Genomic DNA, 23852 nt, shown 5'->3' on the forward strand with positions numbered 1-23852 from the left:
GTGAATGAAATTAGAAAGGAGTTTCTAATTTGCATAGAACTACGCATAGTAAATGGTAAGCAAGTGATTGAATTAGATAGGCTTGACACGAGATACATGCCTTGTATTTAATCGGGACATTGTAGGGTAGAAGGAGTTTATTGTACGGTAACTATTCACTGACAGGTTCTTGGTATTCTAAGCAGTGAATTCATATTATCCGGATAGTCGCGATATATTCAGAAGCATCACTCACGATGTAGAATAAATGTGATTAATTAATTAATCATATTTAATAAATTAGAGAATTTATATAAATAATGATAAAATAGTTTTATTATTATTTATTTCTACTACCGGCTTAATATTGAACCTACAGGGTCACACCATAAAAAGAGAATGATTTATTGGTGGAGGAATTAATTAATAATGGCTAATAATTATTTATTTGTGAAATAAATAATTATTTGGCAAATTTAATAATTGATTAAATGAGATTTAATTGATTATAAATTAATTAAGAAAAGTTCTTAATATTATTAATTAAGGATTTAATTTTTGGAAATTAAATCAAGAGAGAGAATTATTTCTAAAGTGTTTAGAAAAAGGATTAATGATTAAAAGGTGTTTTAATTATTAATGAGAATAATAAATGGGATAATAATAATAATACTAATGGAAAAATTTCAGCTGAAAATTTTGCTTATAAATACACTATTATAGACCCTAATTTTTTTCTAACCTTGAAAATCCGAAAACCCAAAAAGTTTGGAAAACCCAATTCTCTCCACCTCCTTCTTCCTCCTTAACATCGTTTTCTTGGTGGATACCGGTGGAGTGCTTCACACTTGAGGAGCAACTGCTAAGGATCTCTGATCGTTGTCTCCGAATTATTTTTAAAGGTTAGATTCGATCCCTCGAATTTTTATTCACGATTTATATGCTTTTATTTGGATTTTGTATGTGTAAAAGTGTTTTTCCATGCCCCCGCTGCGTTAAAAATCCAACAATGGTATCAGAGCATAGGTTGTATGCATATAGATCTGTGGTAAAAATTTCAGAATTTTATGTGCTTGTATGAATTAATTATGATTTTTACAAGTTATATTGTGGATTAATTTTGTCTGATGAGAAATCGTTTCTCAGAATAATTTTGAATGTTGATCTGGGTTCTACAAGTGTTGTAGATCGTCTGGGTATTTTTTTCATAATTTTATGATGTATAGATTTTTTATTATGAATTTTTGAAGTTCTAGCAATTAAATTTGTAATTAAATAAATAAATACATGTGTATATATATATATATATATATATGTTTGTATACTGTGTTGTGGCATCTGCATTGTCTGCTGTGTTGCTTTTTGTTGACTGCAAAGAAAGAAAACGTACGGCTGCCAGGCGAGGTCAGCGGCACAAAATCCGAGGAAAAAGCGGCGACAGTTCACGCACAGGGGTGGAACGCGCGTCGACCACACGCGCGTGGGGTTCACGCGCTGGCGTGCCACGCGCGGCGCGTGGAAAACACGCGCTGGTGACGTCAGCATCAGGGTTCGGGCGCGTGGGTGCGCGTGGTGGAAAGTCAGACACGCGCTGTCAGGCGCGTGTGCGTGTGGCCGCGCGTGGGAAAGTTTGTTTAGGCGCGTGTGGGCGCGTGCCAGCTCAGAAATGGGCGATTTTGGTGCCGTTGGATTCGTCTTTTCGAGACGCTTCTAATGGTATATTATATGATATTTTATGAAATTGTTTTGAACTGTTTATAGCTAACAGAAGTGTTTTAAAGCTGTTTTTTGACTGTTTTAATTGCTTTTAAATGCTTCATGTGATACATAGAGATGTATAATGCTTAGACTAATGTGCTCGATGATATAACATGCCTACCTTGATGTTTATTCATGTATATATATGTGATATATGCTTAGTTTATCATGCGATGATAGATTTAGGTGAACTTAAATGAACATAAGGCGTTTGTTAAACAACCTAGCATAGTGAAATTGTTTCATAACCTTAAGAATAATATTATGAATACAATCATGAGATTCTTGTGTTTGTAAAACACGTAATTGAATATGAATTTTCGATATGAGAGAAAGGATGATTCTGTCAACAACAGATTTCTATCTGTAAGAAAGGGTTATTAAGTGACGCCTCTTGACAATGCTCCACCCGATCTGGGAATCATCTGATTATTGATTATTGATTTGAAATATTTAATTTAAAAGGAAGAATTTCTTTATAATATGATTATGATTGTAACATAATATAATCCCTCTAAAATTAAATAATATCAAGTAGTAATTGGCCAATGATACAACGGGCTTGTGTCGGTCATAGCCTTCCAACATGATAGAAAAGTAGTTCTTATTTTTGAATCATTGTCAGTTCGTGCTACAGCCGAGGGCTTTGATTTCGAAATAAGAAATACTTGTCTATTACATAGAGATGTGTACATTGAATAAGAATCTAAAGGTCGGTACATGCTACGGTCGTGGGCCTTTGGGGACTGATTCAACTGTACGGAATGTTGGGTTTGACTTGACTTAGAATATTGAGTTTGTCGTGCTACAGCCGAGACTTAATTATTCAAGAGGCTAAAGTTTGATTAGGGAATAACATGAGATGTAATTGACAAGAGTTGTCTGCCTATTGAATATTGCATGGCGGTTCGTGCTACAGCCGGGGTTGTGTAATGGAATGTAGGATCCCTATTCCCACTAACATTATGAATGCTTAATTTTTCATGTAGGGGGTTAAATAAATTAGGAAAACTAGTGGGAGCCACTTATGAATAAAGACCCGATTCATATAGTGTTTTGAAATGAAATTGAATATTTGCTAAGTGTTATTATGTGTTTATCATTTACAGATTTACTTTGTACGTTATGTCTTCTGCACTATCACTCAGGAGCATACTAGATGCTCACAAATTGACTGGTCCTAATTATGCTGACTGGCTTCGAAACTAGAGAATTGTTCTCAGGATTGAGAAGCTGGAATACGTGATTGACTCACCTAAGCCTACTGAACCTGCTAGTGATGCACATAATGATGAACATGTTGTGTATCGTAAGTGGTTAGATGATGCAAATATTGCTCAATGCATCATGCTAGCTTCCATGAACATTGAGCTACAGAAGCAACATGAGCATATGGATACTCACACTATCCTCATGCATCTACAAGAGTTGTATGATGTGGCGGGGAGGACAGCTCGATATGAGATATCGAAGGAGCTGTTCGGTTGTAGGATGTCTGAGGGATCATCTGTGAATGACCATGTACTTAAGATGATCAATTTGATTGAACGTCTTGGACAACTTGGTTTTGCCATGGATGGGGAGCTGAGCCAAGACTTGGTCTTGCAATCGCTTCTGAGTTCGTTCTCGCAGTTTGTTATGAACTTTCACATGAATAAGTTGGATGTCAGCCTGCCTGAACTCCACAACATGTTGAAGACTGCGGAATCGAATTTTTCCCCTAAGAAGAGTTCTGTTCTTCTAATTGGTGAAGGTTCCAATCCTAAGAAAAGGAAGAGGAACTCTTCCAAGAAGAAGAAAGTAGGTGAGAAAACGCCGGTTCCACCAAAAGCTGAAGACCCCAAGAGCAAAGTTATTTGCTTGCACTGTAACAAGGTGGGGCACTGGAAGAGTAACTGCAAGGTTTACCTTGCAGAATTGAAGAAGAAAAAGGGTAGTGAGACTACCGCTTCTGATTCAGGTATGTTCATGATAGAAGTGAATATGTCATTAAATCAAATTTCTACTTGGGTATTAGATACCGCCTGTGGTTCTCAAATCTGTAATTTATTGCAAGGACCAAGGAGAAGTAGGACTCTTGAGGAAGAGGAGGTGATTCTACTGATGGAAATGGAGCAAGAGTTGCTGCTGAAGATGTAGAATCATTTCATTTACATATGCCTACGGGCAAGACTATTGTTTGAAATAATTGTTATTTTGTTCCCTCGATTGTGAGGAATATTATTCCCATGTTAGACTTGGCTGGATTTTCATTTATTATTGAGAATAATGAATGTTCTATTCTTAGAGATAATATTCTTTATGGACGTGGTACTTTAAATAATGGTCTGTATATATGTGACATAATTTACTTCAGATTGAACAAACTAATAAAAGAAAAGGGATGATGAAAATCTCACTTTATAGTGGCACTGCAGTCTCCATTTAGTGGACATGGAGAGAGGGCTGCAGATTTGCTAGGAATGGTACACACAAATGTATGTGGACCAATGTCTACGCAAGCCATGGGTGGATTTTCATACTTCATTACTTTCATAGATGATAGATCTGGATTCGGATATGTGTTTGATGAAACACAAGTCTGAGGCCTTTGAAAGGTTCAAAGAATATAAGTATGAAGTGGAGAAATAAACCAAACATAGTATTATAATTCTTCGATTAGATCGAGATGGTGAATACTTTAATGGAGTGTTTCTAGATTATCTCAAAGTAAATGATATAGTCTCCCAGTGGACTCCTCCAGATTAGTATCTGAAAGGAGAAATCGAACTTTGTTAGACATAGTTCGGTCCATGATGAGCTATGAGAATCTTCCAGTATTCCTATGGGGTTATGCATTGGAAACCTCAGCATATTAACTGAATAAGGTGCTTTCCAAATCTGTTCCTCAAACTCCGTATGAGATATGGAAAGAAAGGAAACCGAGTCTTAAACACATTAAGATTTGGAGATGTCCAGCTTATGTCAAGTAAGTTGACCCAGATAAGCTGGAATATCGATCCGTAAAATGTAGTTTTGTGGGATATCCTAAAGAGACTTTAGGGTATTACTTTTGCACCGATCATCGGGTGTTTGTCTCCAGACATGCTACCTTCTTGGAAAAGGAGTTTATCCTTGAAGGAAACAGTGGGAGAAAAATTGAACTTGATGAAGTTCAAGAAGCACAAACTACTACGGATCAAGTGGAAACACCTGTTCTGACTGAACAACCTTTTGTGGAACAGCCCATTCATAGGTCAGGGAGAGTGTCTCGCCAACCTGAGAGGAAATATGGCCTTGTCATTGAGAATGACAATGAGTTGTCGATCATTGATGATGATGACCCTGTGACCTATAATGAGGCTATGAGTATTGTTGACTCAGAGAAATGGCATAGTGCCATGAAATCCAGAATGGAATCTATGTATACGGTATACAAAAGATAGATTATAGCAGATGGCCAGGTGGAGACCTTTAAGGCCAGGCTTTTGGGAAAAGGATTCAAACAAAGGCAATGGATTGACTTTGATGAAACCTTTTACCTGTAGCCCTGTTAAAATCAGTTCAGATTTTGCTTGCGAATGCTGCTTACTACGACTATGTGATCTGGAAAATAGCCAGATGGTTTTTTTTCCAAGGGAAATGAAAACCTAGTGTGTAAGCTACTGTGAACCATATGTGGTTTAAAGCAAGCTTCTCGAAAGATGAAACATTCGTTTTGATGAGACAATCAAAGAGTTTGATTTTATCAAAAACGTAGATGAACCATGCGTCTACAAAAGGGTTAGTGGGAGCGCGGTAATATTTCTTGTATTGTATTGAATTAGAGTTGACACACATAACAACATAGCATACCCACTCACAAAGCTACTTTATGAAAGTCACTTTGATCGTCATAAAGACTAGATGGGTATTAGATACCAGAGTGATTGGCTTTAGTACAAGTGGGAGATTGAAAGGAATATGTCCTAACTCCAATCATGTATTAGGATTTAGGAATAACTTTTATGAATCTGTTTTGATTTCACTGATATTAAAATAAAGACTTGTTTTGTTTTTATTATGGGCTTTATCTATTTAAGTGTTTAAATAAGATATACCATAGTTTAGAGTAAAGCTTTTTATGGATTATGATGAGATCATAATAGTGAGACCTAAAAAGATGATAACTCTAAACTTAAATAGTTCCTGGTCATAGGATTACTAACTGATAATTAATAATCCGCAAAGATCGGTGCATACTATGCTTGCTTCATTATGAAGGATGTCTGTTCTCATAGACATTTGTGTGGTGACACTATAGCTAGTATGTAGGTGCTTATTATAGAATAAGTTCACTGAACATGACTCGCCAAGCTGAACAACTGATGGAGTTCACTCACGTGTCAGCAGTTGTTCGCTTAGTGATAGTTGTACAAGTATCCTTAGACTTGAGGTCATCATAGTCATCTTGTGTACACTGAACTATGCTTTGGTTTAGTTCTTAGTCTCCAGGGACAATTATTAGGGCTCTTTTGGGTATAGGAATTTGTACACGAAGATAGTGTATGATCAATAAAGGATCTACCCCTTCCAGTGAAGGAAGCGAATGTTCAAGGCTGATCCACTTATGCTAGTTCAGGAATCTCTGGCCAGAGTGAATGAAATTAGAAAGGAGTTTCTAATTTGCATAGAACTACGCATAGTAAATGGTAAGCAAGTGATTGAATTAGATAGGCTTGACACGAGATCCATGCCTTGTATTTAATCGGGACATTGTAGGGTAGAAGGAGTTTATTGTACGGTAACTATTCACTGACAGGTTCTTGGTATTCTAAGCAGTGAATTCATATTATCCGGATAGTCGCGATATGTTGAGAAGCATCACTCACGATGTAGAATAAATGTGATTAATTAATTAATCATATTTAATAAATTAGAGAATTTATATAAATAATGATAAAATAGTTTTATTATTATTTATTTCTACTACCGGCTTAATATTGAACCTACAGGGTCACACCATAAAAAGAGAATAATTTATTGGTGGAGGAATTAATTAATAATGGCTAATAATTATTTATTTGTGAAATAAATAATTATTTGGAAAATTTATTAATTGATTAAATAAGATTTAATTGATTATAAATTAATTAAGAAAAGTTCTTAATATTATTAATTAAGGATTTAATTTTTGGAAATTAAATCAAGAGAGAGAATTATTTCTAAAGTGTTTAGAAAAAGGATTAATGATTAAAAGGTGTTTTAATTATTAATGAGAATAATAAATGGGATAATAATAATAATATTTATGGAAAAATTTCAGCTGAAAATTTTGCCTATAAATACACTATTATAAACCCTAATTTTATTCTAACCTTGAAAACCCGAAAACCCAAAAAGTTTGGAAAACCCAATTCTCTACACCTCCTTCTTCCTCCTTAACATCGTTTTCTTGGTGGATACCGGTGGAGTGCTTCACACTTGAGGAGAAACTGCTAAGGATCTCTGATCGTTGTCTCCGAATTATTTTTAAAGGTTAGATTCGTTCCCTCGAATTTTTATTCACGATTTATATGCTTTTATTTGGATTTTGTATGTGTAAAAGTGTTTTGCCATGCCCCCGCTGCGTTAAAAATCCAACATTTGCTTGAGCTACCACTCCAGATTTCTTAGCTTTCTTACTTAGACAGTCCCTACTCCAATGACCAACCTGTCCACAAGATCAACATGGTTTATTCGTCTTTGGTTTCTTAGCCTTGTTCTTGTCAGGTTTAATGTTAGCCTTCTTAGTGATTACCTTTCTTTTATGTCCTACAATCACTACATTCACCTTCGAACTCCCATGTTCCACATGCAACACATGTCCATGTTTGGACTTGTGCTGCTCATGTACAGAGATGTCCAACATCAAGTGAGTCCAAGTGATCTCTCCTTTTTGTCTTTTCAGGGAGAGATCAAACTCTTCCTAAGACTTAGGGAGCTTTTCAATCACAGACATCACTCAAAACTTCTTAGGCAAGACCATATCGGACTCACCCAAAGCATGAATTAACATCCCAAACTTATGAACCTGTTCAGTCATGAATTTCCCATCCACCAACTTGAAATCAAGAAACCTAGCCACGGAATACTTCTCAAGACCTTGATAATCAATATTATGGGTTTTGGTTCGGCTTATCCTATAAGACTTTAGCAATATAGGCATCTGATGAATAAACATCGAACAAGGTGTTCTCCAAGGCTGCCAAAATGGCTGCCCTAGCCACCCCATCTTTCTCAACCCATAAAGCATAAGCCTTAACAGATTCAGTTTTCTCTTGATCCAACACCGGAGGATCATACTGTACCACGGGCCATAGACCCTTAACCGTTAACCAGAGCTTCATCTTTTTCTGCCAACGAGAAAAAAAAACTCCACCACCGAATTTATCAGGCATACCCGATAAATCAATTGGCTGAGGAAAACGGTACGTAGTCCAATCAATGGAAACAGTACCACCAGAACCAGAACCAGTTTCAACAATCTTAGGAACTTTAGTTTCGTTAACCATCTTGCTAATTAATATATAACACAGATAATCTCTTCAAGATTGTTGGGAATATTACTATACGCGCAACAATCGGACATTTATATATAACAAATTAACAATAACAGGTAAATTCAACCAAGTAACGAAACAAACACGAAGGCACAAACAATATATATAATTAGAGACCGAATTGACAAGAAATTAGAGAAAATCACGTAGTTCTATGAAGTTTTATCATAATTAGAGAATCAGCCGAGTCGCCAAGCTATCGAGAAGACTTGACTATTCTTGAAGAGATTATTGCCCCAGTTACGCTGTGATGGGTTGTCGTAATATCACTTTCAGGATAAAACAGCTCAGAGCGATCCGTTCACATATACGAGAAGGCTCAACAACGACCAACACCTCAATTCACCAAGAAAATCAATGAATAAGTATTTTAGCACTTATTTTAGCTTCCAACCTCAGGCCCTGAACATTGCAGAAACTTATTTTAGCACTTCATCAGGCCCTGAACCTCTAGCCTCAGGTCCTGAACATTGCATAAATTTTACAATATGCTTCTCAACTAAAATCGAAACAAATCTTATACAAATAAGTATTCTTACTCTTATTTTTACATGAATTTCACTAAGAAAATGTATTATATCCAAATATGAAAGTTTATGTCCTTATAGCAAGGAACAACCTCCACTTGTAAAATTACATGAAGAAGACATATTGCATGTGTCCTCAAATTTTCGTTTTCTAACACTTTGTGCAACGGTTGCGACAATCTCGTATATAACTTTTATCATTTAAAAAAAAAATTAAATGTATAAATATTTTTGATGAATTCCCAAATAATTATTCGCCCTTTTCTTTACAAAAATAAAATAAAATACGATAACAGAAAAAGAAAAAAAAGCAAAGGGTTAATAATAATGTATATAGGAGTATAGGTGTATGATTGGTCAATTGCACAGCGTGTACACCTTTCATCCCTCCCGATAAAAAAGGCCAAAGTCTAGGGTTAGGGGTTGTGTATTTCGGATCTTAAAAAAGAATCAAAATGGCAATGAAGAATTTCTACAAGGAGATCAAAGGTTTGAAAGTGAAAGACCTTCCAGCTCACATGAAGCCCATGTTTACACTTGATGCTCTAAAAGGATCTGTTAAGCGTGGATTGGACACTTATCATGCCAAGTACATTATGACCAGTTCTGTTGAGCCTGTTTATCATGTTTGTTTTGGTGGTATGATCTTCTCTTATCTTGTTGCTCTTCCCGAGGAGCGTAGGCATCTTGAGCATCAGCAGCACGCCAAGGAAGCCGGCCATTGATTGCTCGATTCAGGTATGGATTGACTGGTTTTTTATTTGGGGTTTTTGTTTTTGTTTCGAGATATGGATTGTGATGGAAACTTGATTGATTTGATGTGATTCTGTTTCTTATTGTGTTTTGCGAGTGTATTGTGATGTGTGGAGTGTAGGAGTTGATTAGGGTAGAATTTGGGGGAGGAAACATGATTTTTTTGATGTGTTTGTGATTGCGGGTTTGTTAAAGTTTGATTTGTTTCATTTCTTTCTAATTTGTGTTTCTGGTGCTGTTTTTGGTTGTGTTTTGTGATTGGATTGAGATGTGTAGATTGTCGGAGTTGATAAGGGTATAATTGGGGAAGAAAAGGAAAACCGGATTAATTTTCTGTTGTAATTGCTTGTTTGATGTGTAGGATAAAGTTAGCCCCTTTGACTTGATGGTTGGTTCGGTGGGAAGAAATGGAGTTAAATTAGGGAAAATGCAGAAATGATATTCTTTAACAATGAGTTTGTGAAGGAAATGAGTAGGAAGGAGGAATGATATATGTTATGTATTGGGTACCTGGTCATTATTATTTGTTTCTGTTTGCATTTTGTGGATTATTTGATATGTGTTTCGTGTTGGTTTAAGCTTGCTTTGAATTGCTTGGTTGATGTAGAGTACAAAGTTAGCCACTTTTAAATTCATGGTTCGTTTGGTTGTAAGAAGTCTAATAAGATAGGAATGAAATGAAAATGTGTTAACAAAATTGAATGTGGATGTGAGAGGGAAGAAAATAAAATGGAAATTGGTCCATGTTTTTTTATTGATCTCAACTGTTAAGAGAACAAGATTCTTTAATAACGGTTCCAATTTTAAGGCTTAGCTGAGCATTTTCCTTTTTTCTGTCCTAACATCAACTTGTCTACAATTGCTGTTACTGTTTTCAATACTGCCATCAATCATGAGTTTTGCGTACTTTATCACTTGTAGCACTAAAAATCCCCTGTAGGCTGTATATATATTGGATGAACTGCAAATGAAAATTCATAAGCCCCCCCCCTTAAGTATGTCACTTGACCATATATGTAACAAAACGGTTTTTCCCCATGGCCTAATGGGGGTCACTATGATTGTTTCCTTAAATATTTATCTTAAACTATGCTATTTGATGCATATCATCAGCTTTTTGAATGAATTGATATAATGAGAAACCTTATATGCAACTTTAGAGATTGTGGGTGTCATCATGAACCATGAACTTCTTTTCCTATTCGCCCTTTGCTCTTCTTTACAGTTTGTATAGCTCATTGGTTTGTGGAGTATTTAAACATTTATTCTAGAGTTACATAGAAGTACAGTACTATAAAATCTTAATAAATGAGAGGAAAGAAAGACCATGTAAATATATTTTTGTTGTTAACTCTCACTCAATGCAAGCAAAAAGTGGAGATGATAAGTACTGGAAAATAATGTGATACCTTAAGAGATATATTACATGGCTTTTTGATGCAAATGAGTGCAGGGACAAAATTTTAAGATTCCAATAGTTTAAAGACCAGAATGGTAGTATATTTATCTAGCTCTAGGAGTTCTTTTCATATCACGAGTGATTTCAAATTTCAATAGCCTGTATGTGGTAAAGCATGTCCAAGAACAGCACAGATGAGGGTTGCCTTTGTTGGCGCAGCTTTATATACTGAAGTAATATTTTAATGAGAGTAAATTCTATGACACCCCATAGAAGGAAATGGGTAATTAATTTTGTTGCTGTATGTTTTAGGTGTCACATTATATAAAACAGTTGCAGATTGGGTGCTGTAATTTACCTGGGTTTAGCGCAAAAGCAAGCAAAACTGTGCTTATTTATGTGCTGCAACTTGTTATCATATTAAATTGATGTTGATAAAATAATCTGATTGAACCTAATTTCTTGCCTTGTATATTTTGCAGCTTCAGCAAAATAAGGTTTTGGTTCGCTGCTTTGGCTAAAAGGACGATGCTGAAAACCTTTTAGATTTGTTCTTTCTATCTTGCATGTATCCTGTTCTGTACTCGTATACATTGTGGGCCATTTCTGCCTTATAATAATTTTGTGACATTTGAAATTTGAAGGTTGTTCACCTTCTCGAAAGATGTTTTTGTTCTAGTAAGCGAATAGTTTGAATGGAAAGCAGACTTGTTCACCTTTTTATAATTATGCCGCAATATCTTTCGGTCCTAATTGGCTGGAATCTTCTATCATATGGGAATCAATTTACTACTTCAAAGCATTGTTTAGTTATAGTGTAGTGAAAGCTTGCTGGTTGTTTGTCTAGAGTCCATGCCTGTATATTGCTTTTGTGCTTTTGCATTTCTGCAGGCTTGAAGATATTCACGTCCTGTTTCCGTTATTGCTTCTAATTAATGTTTGCATGTAAAATTGTAAATGTGTGGCCATTAATTGGATCATATGGGAACCAATTTACTATTTTTAAATCATTGTTTAGTGAGTGTAGTGAAAGCTTGCTGGTGGTTTGTCTAGAGTCTATGCCGTAGATTACTTTTACGCTTTTGCATTTCTGCAGGCTTGAAGATATTTACGTCCTTATTTTCGTTATTGCTGCTAATATATGTTGCATGTAAATGTGTGGGCACAAACATACATGGAGAAAGTTAAGCGGATCATATAAGTGAGAACAGTTTTGTAATTAGATTCGGGTGCAAGTTCACTACTAGATGTCTGAATATACAGTTGCAGAATGAAAAAGGGCAGAGTGGTAGGCTAGCTAGAAGGCCAATATTTCTAGCACGTCAGCTAAATATAGAATTCTTACTACAGCTGATAAGATTTGACATCTCTGGTTGCAACTTCAAATGTGTAGTTATGGCAAAGTATACTTACAATCTTGTAAAGAAAATCTACTTGGCCCTTTGAAGCCGTTACTTAGAAACATTTATAAGCAATATCAACATCATCAGCCACAAGATATCACAAGAAGCACATGGTGTTTGTGGAGTCAACTATAGAAAGGATGCCCATATAAGCAAAACAGTGACATTCTACTGGGATGCAATCAATAGTGAAGTCAATCTGAAAAACCTGTGGTCTAAATATACATATCGCCTCAAAATGTAAATTTGCAATAAGGAGAGGGGGAGTGTAAATCATTTATAGCAACATACAGACATGAAATATTGGTTAACAGAACACTGCCACACAGGTTAACATAAAAATCATCTTGTATTACTAATAGTCTGCTGGCCGCGATAATTCTTTAAATCTCTTCCTCGTCCAATCAATGCAGCTTTTACTGCTACAGTTTCCTTCATGTTTCTTTGCAAGTCATTTCATTGATGAAAAACTTCTTCCGACTTTCGGGTTACTGGCATAGATGTGACTTAATAACACATTTACACCTACCGCATGTAGAAAGTTTGGAAAATGACGCTCAATTGCCTCTGCATGTGACTTTCTTCAGTTGATTCACCTTGTTGTAATCTTGGGCATGGTAGTGCTTTTCCATTTCCCAAGCGAGTTGGGACATACAGTTAAAAGATGATTTTGCACCTTTTTCATCTGTGACTTCCCTAGGGAAAGGTATGCGAACCTCGAAGACATCGTTTTGAGGAGAGGTTAGACGCACATCAAAACCTAACCGATCTACCCATATCATATTCGCTTCGGACACCTGCAAGAACAAGAAATATATTATAAAGGCTCAATATAGAATCTTCATCCAAATCAAAATATTAACTCAGCTAACTGTTGTCGGACGACCCAGCTGCACTTTTAAGATTTAATCCGTCTACAATCATAATTTTATTTGTTTGTTTCCCTGATCATTCACCTCAACACCCTTATTCAATTTTGGATTACAAGAAAACTTTTGAAAATTGCCTCTCTGCATTTGTAATATTTCAATTAATTGATATTAAGTACATCTAAAAAGAAAATTTTACTACAGTTCTTTTTACTGTTGTAAAGATAGTATAATAAAGTACATAAGCTAATTAAGTTCAAATAATACTCCTTTATAGTCCAAAGAAGTACACTATTTAGGTATAAATCTTAAAGCATTTCTGAAAAGAAGCATAACTTTGAAGCACAATCATTATCTCCCTAAATATGTAGAGACAGCTCCAAATTGATTACAGTAGCACCATAAATTTTAGTGACAAGTAATAATACAGATGATTCCACTCCAAGGACTAATATGAGGTGAAGGGATTGGCACTATGAAAAATTAAATTCATATATCCTTATTTATAAAGGTTACAAAATACAGAATTATATATCCATTTCAGAGTAGCTTCGATCTTCTTCTACACTTTCAGGCACATATATTTCAATCATTAATTGCTCAAACGGGCTTTATCATTGAAGTTGTGGACATTCTGGTGCTGATCCTATATTCCTATGTCCTTTCTTAATTCATGAAATTAACTCTTAATTAATCCTTAGTAATTCATTGACCAGAAAATTACACTTAAGCTTATATACTCCTCTAGCGTCAAGTCTAATTACTTTACAAACAATCCAGCATCATATGAGGCACGCATAGGCACAAGGCACAGTGAGGTGCATTAACCTCGTCTCGCATGTCCAAGGTGAAGTGACTAATTAAAATTGATTCCACTTCAGACTATTAAGAAGAATAATTTTCTTCTTTTACATATTTTTATTTGCTATATGTATATGGAAACATATATAATATACGCAACATAAGTAACTTAAATTATGGTTTTAATATATTGCAAGCATATATCCTACATATTAATGTAACAATAATCCTTAAACTCTTGACGATAATTCATCAATCATCTAAGAAAATATACAAATACCAGAATAGGACTACAAAATCTTACATACTACAGATCAATCTGATTATGATAAGCACAAGGCAAGGAAGTGTTATTTGGGACACACTAGAAAAGGCACAATAAAGGATGAAAGTGATGATGCCATATGCTGATAAAGGAAGGACAGAGATAATTTGGTGGTAAATTTGTTTCTCTGAAATGCAACCTTATAGGAAGTTAGTGTAGCGTCGAGGGAGAACGCGAAATTTCCGGCAAAATATTGAGAGCCATATTAGACGAAAGATTAGTGTTGTAGCTTATAAGATTTCTCTACCAAAATTATCTAGGGTAAATCCTATATTACATATTTTACAAATTAAAAAATTGACGAGTATAGCTAAAATCTCTCAACAGCTTCTTCTTGTAACAGTCAAAGACAGTTTAAATATGGGACCTCTCAGGAAACTGGATCAGAGAAGTATTCTAAAGAATTAAAGGGCGTCACACCAAATTTTAAATATAGGGAGGGTGTGGGGTGGCCGAGGCTACTTGGGAAGATGAAGAAGGTGAGATGCACTTCATCTATCTTCTATAATTTGTATTCAAACTTTCATTATCTACTTCTGGTTCTCGGCAAATTGTACAGTAGTCACCAACAGATCTTTGCTTATGTTCAAGTTCTCCTAAATCAATTTAAATACTTATAAAGATTATTTGGTACACACTAGGTGTAAACCTGTGTATGTAAAGGTTACTCAAACTTAACCGACTAATCGATGTGTTACAGTATGAGCATAGCGTACTTACCGGGAAATTTAGATCAACATATATGTTGCAAAACCGGTGAATATCTTCCATGTTATTAGTGTTGATCTCATGAATAATACTTTCCGCAGAGTCTCGAAGTGGGTCAGGAACTGCCATTTTGTAGTCCAAGGAATCAAACCATACACCATCCTGAAACATTTTCCACAATAAGCTTAAGCAACTGACCAAGTTAGCTCTAGTTATGTATGCATTTTATGATTTAACTATTTTGATCAGGCAGAGAGATGCATACTCTACAACACCTTTACACACTATCAGCTTAGAACAATATTAAACACCTATCGATTGAAAGTTTGCAAAAACCTAATAGCGAACGATGAAACACACCTCCATAAAATCTTCTGTTTGAAGTATGCGTTCCACAGAAACAATATGTATGAGGTCTTCGTCCACATCTTCATTAAACCTCTTTTTCCATATTGACCGAAGCTTCTGAGTAGACCAAATAATGAAGACTCAAATGAATATAATAATCATTAAAAACCAATATCATGCCCATAATAACTTATCATCACCCATTTAAGCATAACATAACATCAAAAAAAGTGTACAAAAATTATTAAGAAATATGTATATTGTACATCAAAAGAATAGTATTCAAAATGGTGTGGAGTCGCATCTTATGCAATTTGGAGTGTGTTACTCTGACTATTTGGTTTAGCCATAGACCGTAGAACCCATGTCGACAAGACACGGCAATGGACACAATACTCATTAAATAATGGGACACTTTGACCAACTAAAATACTAAAAGGTAAATGAATATATAAACAGAATTAGAAAAAGGAGAAGACAACGTGTGTGTTTTAATTAAAAAAATCTTAAACCGCTTCTGGCTCACTATTGGAGTACTAATACGTTGTCCTGAATACAAGCACCAAACACCATATGTTCGAGTAAATGTGTATTAAATTTACAATTATGAGGTATTCTCAATTTCTCATACTGGTTTCCAAACTAAAAACTATGTCTCCTTATCGCAGATACTTCAAAATTTTGAAATTTAACACTCGGATCTGTCTCGAGCCTGATCCTTCTTGCCTGAGTCCGCATAGCCTATGACATAATGGCCTACGGCAAAATATGTCTGGTCCATGTTCTAAAATAGAGGAACGTGTCATATTTACTGCTGCCTACCACTTGTAAGTTCTAACATGTCATAAGGGAAGATTGAATATCTGGGGAAGGTCATCTTCCATTCAGAAGTTTCTTTTGATGATATGAAGATTAGAGCAAAGCCTGCTTGGCTTGAAGCCTATAAAACTGAAGGCGCTAAACAGGAAGCCTATAAAACTGAAGGCACTAAAAAGATTCTTCACCTGACCTATTATAGAAAGTTTTGATATATAACCACTCACCGACCCACTTAAAAAGTGTTTTTTCTAGTGAAGTCCTGTAGCTGAAGCACCGTTCTAAAAGGTCAAAACAAGCAACTGTGAGCAGAGGCAGAGCTGGGAGCCAAGATTCAGGATTTTGGTACAGGAGGGACCCAAAGTCCATCCTCAGGCAATCAGAAAAAAGTTGTTTTGTTTAGCATAGAAGTCATAACAAAATTTTAACTGGAAAACGATAATTTAAGCACAATAAAACTACCACAAAAAAAATATGAACTAGAAGAAATTATCATGTAATGAATGCAATAAATAAATAAAACCTAGAAGAAGAAAAAATAAAGTGAATACAACATTACAAAGAATAACACGAACACAAAAAAGAAATGATTGTAATTTGTAAATTTGGAAAAATGAAATATAATCTATAAATACAATAAATAACAAAATATAAACATATATATGTGATTAACCTTGCAAAAAAGGAAGTTATACAAAGAATGTACTACTACAATATAACTTCGAAACTTAATGGCATGTTATAAATATAATACATGAATATTTTTTTAATATATTCGAGTCATAATGTACGTTTTTAAAGCCAAGCCATTTCAGCAAGGGGAAAATTTGAAGTTGCCGGCATGTTTTTAAACTACTTAAAATATGTATACATATTATCTAGATTACATAATACATTACTCCATATTAGCACTAACACCTGTCAAAACTCATAAGAAAAATAAAGTATATGCAAACTTCTTTCAGGGTCTGGACTGTAGCCCACTCTTGTACTAAGAGACTATCTGCTGTTATGGCCACTCACTAAGATACTAAGAAAGGGAAATAGTTTTTCACTAGCCAAAACAAGAAAATGTGTCACTTTTGTGCTAGAGTTATGTACTTCTGTTTTGATACTTTTGTAGTGCAACAGGTCCTAAAAATCAAGCATTAACATTTGAACAGCAGAAATTTAGAGAATTGACATAGTAGCTCAAATGGGAAAACCAAATCATTATTCACCTCTTAAGGAGGTATATTTGAGGGAGGGGGTCTTGTGCACAGGGGTAAAGTTTATTCTAGAAATTATGCAAAGTGGATGTTCAATGTATTTTGAAAAGATCATGCTCCGGATTTAGGAGAAATTCACGCATCAACAACAGTAGTAAGTACCAGCAATTACTTTTTAAGATTTTTCCCACGGACCAGGGTGCCAAAGACCTAGACCCTGCTTCCAACATATTGGGTATGTTTGGTTTAGTTCAGACGCCATATTATTGTTTGAGTACAAAAATATCTGCATATTTGGGTTGACCGCTGATTTGGGGAATTCCATCTCACCTATAATTTAATTTCGAAAGATTGAAAAATATAATGTTGATGCAGGCTGAACAATCACAGTGGCTCCCCTCTTATTGCTTCATCCCACCTATGTGAATATGGCAATGACTTCATTTCAGTCAAAAAATTCTAATCTCTAATCCTTCTTCCCACATTCTGGGAAACTCGCTAGAAAGAGTTTAATCAAGTTGTACTTGTTTATTAAAAATAAAAGCTTGCTGATATAATCATGTTGGCACTGCTGTTAAACTTTGGGTTTATGAATAACAAAACTCATTTATTCTTAATTGAAGTTGGTACAAACAAGTAAGGGTGTTTGGCCCATTCTACCGCAATTTCACGAAAGCTCTACCAAAATACCATAGTTTAAACAGCCAGTCCTTTTTACCACGCTGAGATGTGCATTTCTAAAATGTGTATCAAGTCATTTAAGTGACTATGCGCATATCTAAGATGTCTACATTATTGAAGCTTTAATGGGCAGGCAATAATGTAAGGAAGATATACATATTCCAAATACACAGTAAAGGATGAAAATGTGTGATGCATCTTTTCAGTTGATAAGGGCACATTCAGGCACTTATTTCCAAATTTCCTTTCAGTTGATAAGGGCACATTCAGGCACTCGTTTCCAAATTCTGGTATTTGGGTTCAGTTAATACATTGTGGTAGTACTTTAAACAATTAATTAGTTTTGTACTGAGTAACTTGAATGGAAATGGGGGAAATAAAAGAAAGGGAATACGATACGGGTATAAGGAAAGAAAGACCTTAAGCATAGATGCATCTTGGGGTTTGGCAAGGCAGCCTTGAATGGTACACTGGGGAGTCCTCAATCCACATTGCTCCAACTAAATTCGAAACAGTACTAAAGTTACTCATTTCATAATTGAAAAACAAAATTAAACATGTACAACCCATAGAATTATGATATACCTGCACATGGAGACTAGAATTAGAGTGAGCAGGGAAAAAAGAGGGGTTGAAACAGAGAATGGGAGTGCCTTGTTCAGGCTCGACAGCGAATCGAACCCCGATACCGAGAGGGAAACCATCAGGAGTCAAAGTAGAAAGAGTGGCAACAGAAGATAATTCCATAATAGTTCTGGAAACTTCAGCTGGACTTGGTTTGGTGTTGGTTGTTAGAGTTTGAGTTGCTGCTGGAGGTGAAGTAGAAGCTACTGAAGAGAAAATAGGAAATGAACGATGGCGGTGATTGAGAGCTGTGGTGTGTGAATTAATTTGTGATGATGATTTATGGTGGAATTGGATAGTTGATAGAGAATGATTGGTTGTTTTTATAGTTATGGGGAAGATTGATGAATGTATGGAGTAATCGGAGATTATACAACTGGCTTGCAGATTCATCTTCTTCTATTTATAATCTCTGTTTTGTTATGGATGCTCAGCCTTGGTGCTTGCCCTGACTTTCCAAATAGAAGATGATGATTGATTGGATTGGGATGTGAATTTCCCGTTAAGCAGGCCCCGTACCGGGGCTGCACATGGGTCGACTGTACCAACCAATCCGATAAAACTCAACCTTTTTTTAACGCCAAGTGACCCAATATAAATCGAATAATAAATATTTTGTTTCGTACTCAATATAAATATAAACGATTTATTAATATCTCACTCTTAATTTTATTTATTTATTAAGTTTGATATGTACCTATACATTTTCTTATATATTTTTCTTTGACTACTAATATTAAATGAGTTATGTATCTTTTTTTTCACTTCTAATATGTTATAATTTACGATATAATATACAGTACTAAAATATAATATTAATTAAATTTAAACATAAGAATTATAATTATAAGTTATACACATTTTAGTTTATTTATAATTTCAAAATTAACGATAATTTATAATATTGAAACTTTTTTTTATAAAATCATTTAATCCATTCAAATCGAGCCAAACCAAATCAATGTACAACTGGTAGGAAGTAAGAGTTGAAAATTTACAAATCGATGTAGTTGGGTCGGGTTATAAAAACATTTTTAACCCATCCAACCAGACTCATGCGCAATAAGGACAATTGTATAATAAAAAACCTGTTTATAATTTATAATAAAGAACACAAATAGCAATATTAATTTAAACATAAATGTATGAATTGTTTTTTTTTAAATTTAAGAATTAGGTAATATAAAAAAAATATCTAACTAATTTTTTTTATAAAATTATTGAAACTAAACCCATACTTCAGCTAAATATAAATTTTTATATATTAAAATATAAATAATAAGATAAAAAATATATTAAAAAGTCGATACATATCGTACGGGTTATAAATCAATACTTGTGATATCTTTAATACACCTGAAATGATTTTATTGTGAAAAACAAATGATTTAAGAAATAATAAATTAGAGTTATTTTATATAAATCTATATTTTAAACAAATGTATGTATATTGTGCTGTGAACTTCTTTGAATATTCCTATGTAATTAGAGTTCTAAAAATGTCTAATTTTATCGATTAATCTCCGATTAATTATTTATAATACACGTGACTGCTTCGATTTCTGATTAATTGCTATAAAGTATTCTTAATCAATATATTACAAATAAATCTTTAAAATAAAATAAAATTTTAATTAAAAAAATGTTAAAATGTATTTGATTTTTCTTCCGTATTTGATGTTTCTTCTGAATTTTCTAAATTTTTATCTTGGTAATTTTATTACAACACTATATACGACAATACGACCAAAAAAAAAGGTAAGTTAATATACGAAATATTTCATCATCGACCAGATTATAACGCTGGAAAGCTCCTCGTGGGTAGTAATTTCATTTTGGGCCGCAGGTAGAGTGAGGCCCAGTCCAATCCAGATCAACAACACACTGCATATAAGTTGTAAACCGGGTCTTTATTATTAGGCTTAACCGAGACACACAGAGTTGCACACACACACAAATAGACGGAGAGAGTTGAGTTGAATTGATCGGAAAAAGGGGATGTCGAGCGGAGCAGCCGTACCGTTCTGGAGAGCAGCAGGGATGACATACATAAGCTACTCAAACATATGTGCTAGCATGGTCAGGAACTGTCTTAAAGAGCCTCACAGGACTGAATCTATTGCTCGCGAGAAGGTTCATTTCTCCGTCTCCAAATGGGTCGATGGCAAGCCTCAAAAGCCCAGTAAGATCTATATCTTCCCTTTTTTCTCAATTTTTATTACATTTCTGTATCCCCCTAATTATTTTTTTATTATATTTAGGGGTTTCACGATTATTAAGATCTGCATTGACCTTCCTATTATTTTCATTATATTCTTTTGTTTCCGGTTGTTGATTATGTAAAACTTTATTTTAGGGATGACTGTTTCAGGTAATTATTTGGAATGTTTAGATCTAGTGTCAATTTTAGGTTTGCATAGCAAGAGTCACAAGTCATAACAAAGTATGTATGTAGGAAATATAATATTAGAAGGAAACAGTGGGAGACAAACCGGAAATATTGGAGGCCGAGAAAAATAACCTTACCTTAAAGCCACCTGCCGTACCTGCATTGATGATAAGGTCTGGTTGTAATGCTAAAACAGATGTCATGTATGCTCCTTCAACTCCTGGAAATGAAGACACTATTTGAACACAGGGGTCTAGAAGTTTACATATATTAATTCGAAGAATAGAAAAATCATTTTAAAAAACTAAAGCATAAGATTTAAGAGGGGAATAATTTTTAGTGTGGTTAAAAGATAGAATGGGCACTATGCTTATAGCTTCAGGTAACTCTGTCCGTGCACAAATAAATTATAGAATTTCAATTTATCATATGCTTCTGGTTGTTGATAATGTAAACCTTGATTTTGGCCGTGACAGTTTTGGGTGGTTATTGGAATTGTGTAAGTTTGGTGTTGTTTCACAAACTTACTAAATTTTTGATATAAATGAATATGCAGGCTCAAAGAAATTCCAATAAAAGGTCATATTTAGGTCAAACAAGTGGTTTTAAGTGTCATTTTCCTGCTATTTTTACTGTCTATGATGTTAGAATAGATTTCAGTTTAAGTTATATAATATGCTCTTTCTAGTAATTTATAGTATTCTACATGTACATTTATCCCCAATCTGAAAACAGATATAGCCTATGTTAACCTGTTACCTAGCACAATTTGCTCTTTATATGATGTGCGGCACCAAAATTGTTAACTGATCAGATATCAAACCTGGGTACAGAAAAACCTCTATAAACTAATTATAGCATCTGAAGAATTTTATTAATTCAACGGGTTAGAATGACACTGTCTTTGTTACATTATAACCGGAAGAAAGTGTTAACTTTTTAAAGTTATAAATTTGTTGAGGTTCTATTGTATCAAATTTGGTTTCTTCTTGTTGCTAGTAGTGTCAGGAAAGCAAACTAATGGGAATTGGATCATTCAACCTATATATTGACCATCACGTGAATTTATGTATTCATACTTGCTGAGTTCAGTTTTGCTGAAAATATAAATCAGTGAGTACTGTGATTAATTGGCGAAGGATGAACTATTCCAGTGTCTAGCCGCACTGTAATTATACAGGAGCAGTATAGGATTCATTGTTGTTAAACTTGTAGAAAGAAGTGTGTCCTTTAATTGTACTCTTTTCTATCTGCAGTGGTTAGTGGGTAAAGTAATTAGCTTATAGTTCTACATTAAGTTGGTTTTTTTGGGGTCTAATTAAACAAGTCTAACATGATTGGTAAGTTTTGGTGTGATGTCAGTCAATGTTTGTACTCTCTTTTTGATACATAGTTAAACAACAAGAACGAAGCAAACTATGTTAAAAAATCCTTTGGTGGAGCTAATGCACACAAAAATATGGAAGGGTGACTATGGTTTTGTGCCTAGATGTTGACCTCCAAATTGAATTGAATTTCTACTCATTGACTTTTGAACTTTGTAGCCTGTGATGTATTTGTTTTTTCCCTTGAAGACGTGTTTAAATTTAGCAGGACCATACGTTTGGAGGTTTTATCTACATAATGCTAAATCGTACATTTTCATTTTTTGGATTTTGGTTAGCAAGCTAATACATATAATGAGACAATATTTGCTACTCCTGTGTGAGTTTGTGGTCGCATGCGCAAGATTAGGAGTTGAGCGCCTAAACTTTTGTCCCTTTTATTTTGGTTAAATGCCTGTTTATTCGAATATTTTACTGCATCATCTCTCTACTTTTTACTGTTTAGGGTGTGCTTCCATTGGCCCTGCACATAAATATTTCCACCAATATGATGCTTTGATCTGATTTTTTTTAGCGCCTAAAGTTTTGTCCCTTCTATTTTGGTTAAATGTCTGTTTATTCGAATATTTTTCTGCATCATCTCTTCACTTTTTACTGGTGTGCATTCCTCAAGACAAAAGTGCCTCCATGCGTCCTGCGCATATATATTTCCGCTAATATAATGCTTTGATCCGATGTTTTTGGCAGCTGTACGCTCTGATGACCCTGAGGCATGAGGCTAGAGGTTGCTCAGGAGACTTCAATTTGTTTTCTCCTCTGGCCCTTTCGCAAGTCATTTATATGCTCCTTGTTTGACTGGATTTGATATCTTTGTAATAAAATTTGTACTTCTAGACAATACATGTCTATGTGGTTACTGGTTAGCTTTAAACAGTACTGCTGCTTTAAATTTTTGGCTGATAAAAAAACCATTTAGGGCATAATTCGGATTTGGAAGTTCTTTTTATTTTTCTTTTTATTTCCCTGTCAAATTATCAATTTTTTTATATTTTGCTTGCAAATTTCAAATATCCAGACTTCTTACACGATGTCAGAATTTGGACTGTAGGAAATACTCCTATTAGTTGATGAATGCAACTGGACCACCTCAGTTTTTTTAGCCTTGTCTCATTTTTCATTCATTAGCCTTAACACATGGGAATGGGAGTGTGCTACAATGTTACAATTCGACGTAATTGTAAATGAACGAAAATCATTTCATTTTTCATTTCTAAGCCTAACATATAGTAGTCTGATACAATGTTGCAGTTCAACGTAAATGAGCGAAAATCTGATTCATAGACCTTTGCCAAAAATCTGACTCAGAGACCTTTGCCAAT

At 34.6% G+C, this 23852-nt stretch overlaps 3 protein-coding genes across 3 annotated transcripts; 2 read left to right on the plus strand and 1 right to left on the minus strand.

Annotated features, from left to right (window-relative positions):
* The first annotated feature begins 9178 nt into the window (after window positions 1-9178).
* On the plus strand, window positions 9179-11702 carry LOC141667921 (uncharacterized). Its single transcript, XM_074474564.1, has 2 exons — window positions 9179-9562; window positions 11459-11702. Exon 1 carries the CDS (start codon window positions 9280-9282, stop codon window positions 9547-9549), a length of 270 nt encoding a protein of 89 aa, XP_074330665.1. The 5' UTR covers window positions 9179-9279; the 3' UTR covers window positions 9550-9562; window positions 11459-11702.
* An 824-nt stretch (window positions 11703-12526) lies between these two features.
* LOC141666749 (glutamyl-tRNA reductase-binding protein, chloroplastic) lies at window positions 12527-19310 on the minus strand. The gene is made up of 5 exons (XM_074472922.1): window positions 18721-19310; window positions 18555-18635; window positions 15443-15547; window positions 15095-15244; window positions 12527-13176 (listed from the first exon to the last, which is right to left on the minus strand). Exons 1-5 carry the CDS (start codon window positions 19150-19152, stop codon window positions 12937-12939), a joined length of 1008 nt encoding a protein of 335 aa, XP_074329023.1. The 5' UTR covers window positions 19153-19310; the 3' UTR covers window positions 12527-12936.
* A 1356-nt stretch (window positions 19311-20666) lies between these two features.
* On the plus strand, window positions 20667-23479 carry LOC141667612 (ATP synthase subunit epsilon, mitochondrial). Its single transcript, XM_074474167.1, has 2 exons — window positions 20667-20941; window positions 23221-23479. The coding sequence occupies exons 1-2, from the start codon at window positions 20758-20760 to the stop codon at window positions 23247-23249; spliced, it is 213 nt and encodes a 70-aa protein (XP_074330268.1). The 5' UTR covers window positions 20667-20757; the 3' UTR covers window positions 23250-23479.
* The last annotated feature ends 373 nt before the right edge of the window (window positions 23480-23852 follow it).

The sequence above is a fragment of the Apium graveolens genome, chromosome 6 (genome assembly GCF_009905375.1).
Source record: "Apium graveolens cultivar Ventura chromosome 6, ASM990537v1, whole genome shotgun sequence".
Classification (NCBI taxonomy): domain Eukaryota; kingdom Viridiplantae; phylum Streptophyta; class Magnoliopsida; order Apiales; family Apiaceae; genus Apium; species Apium graveolens.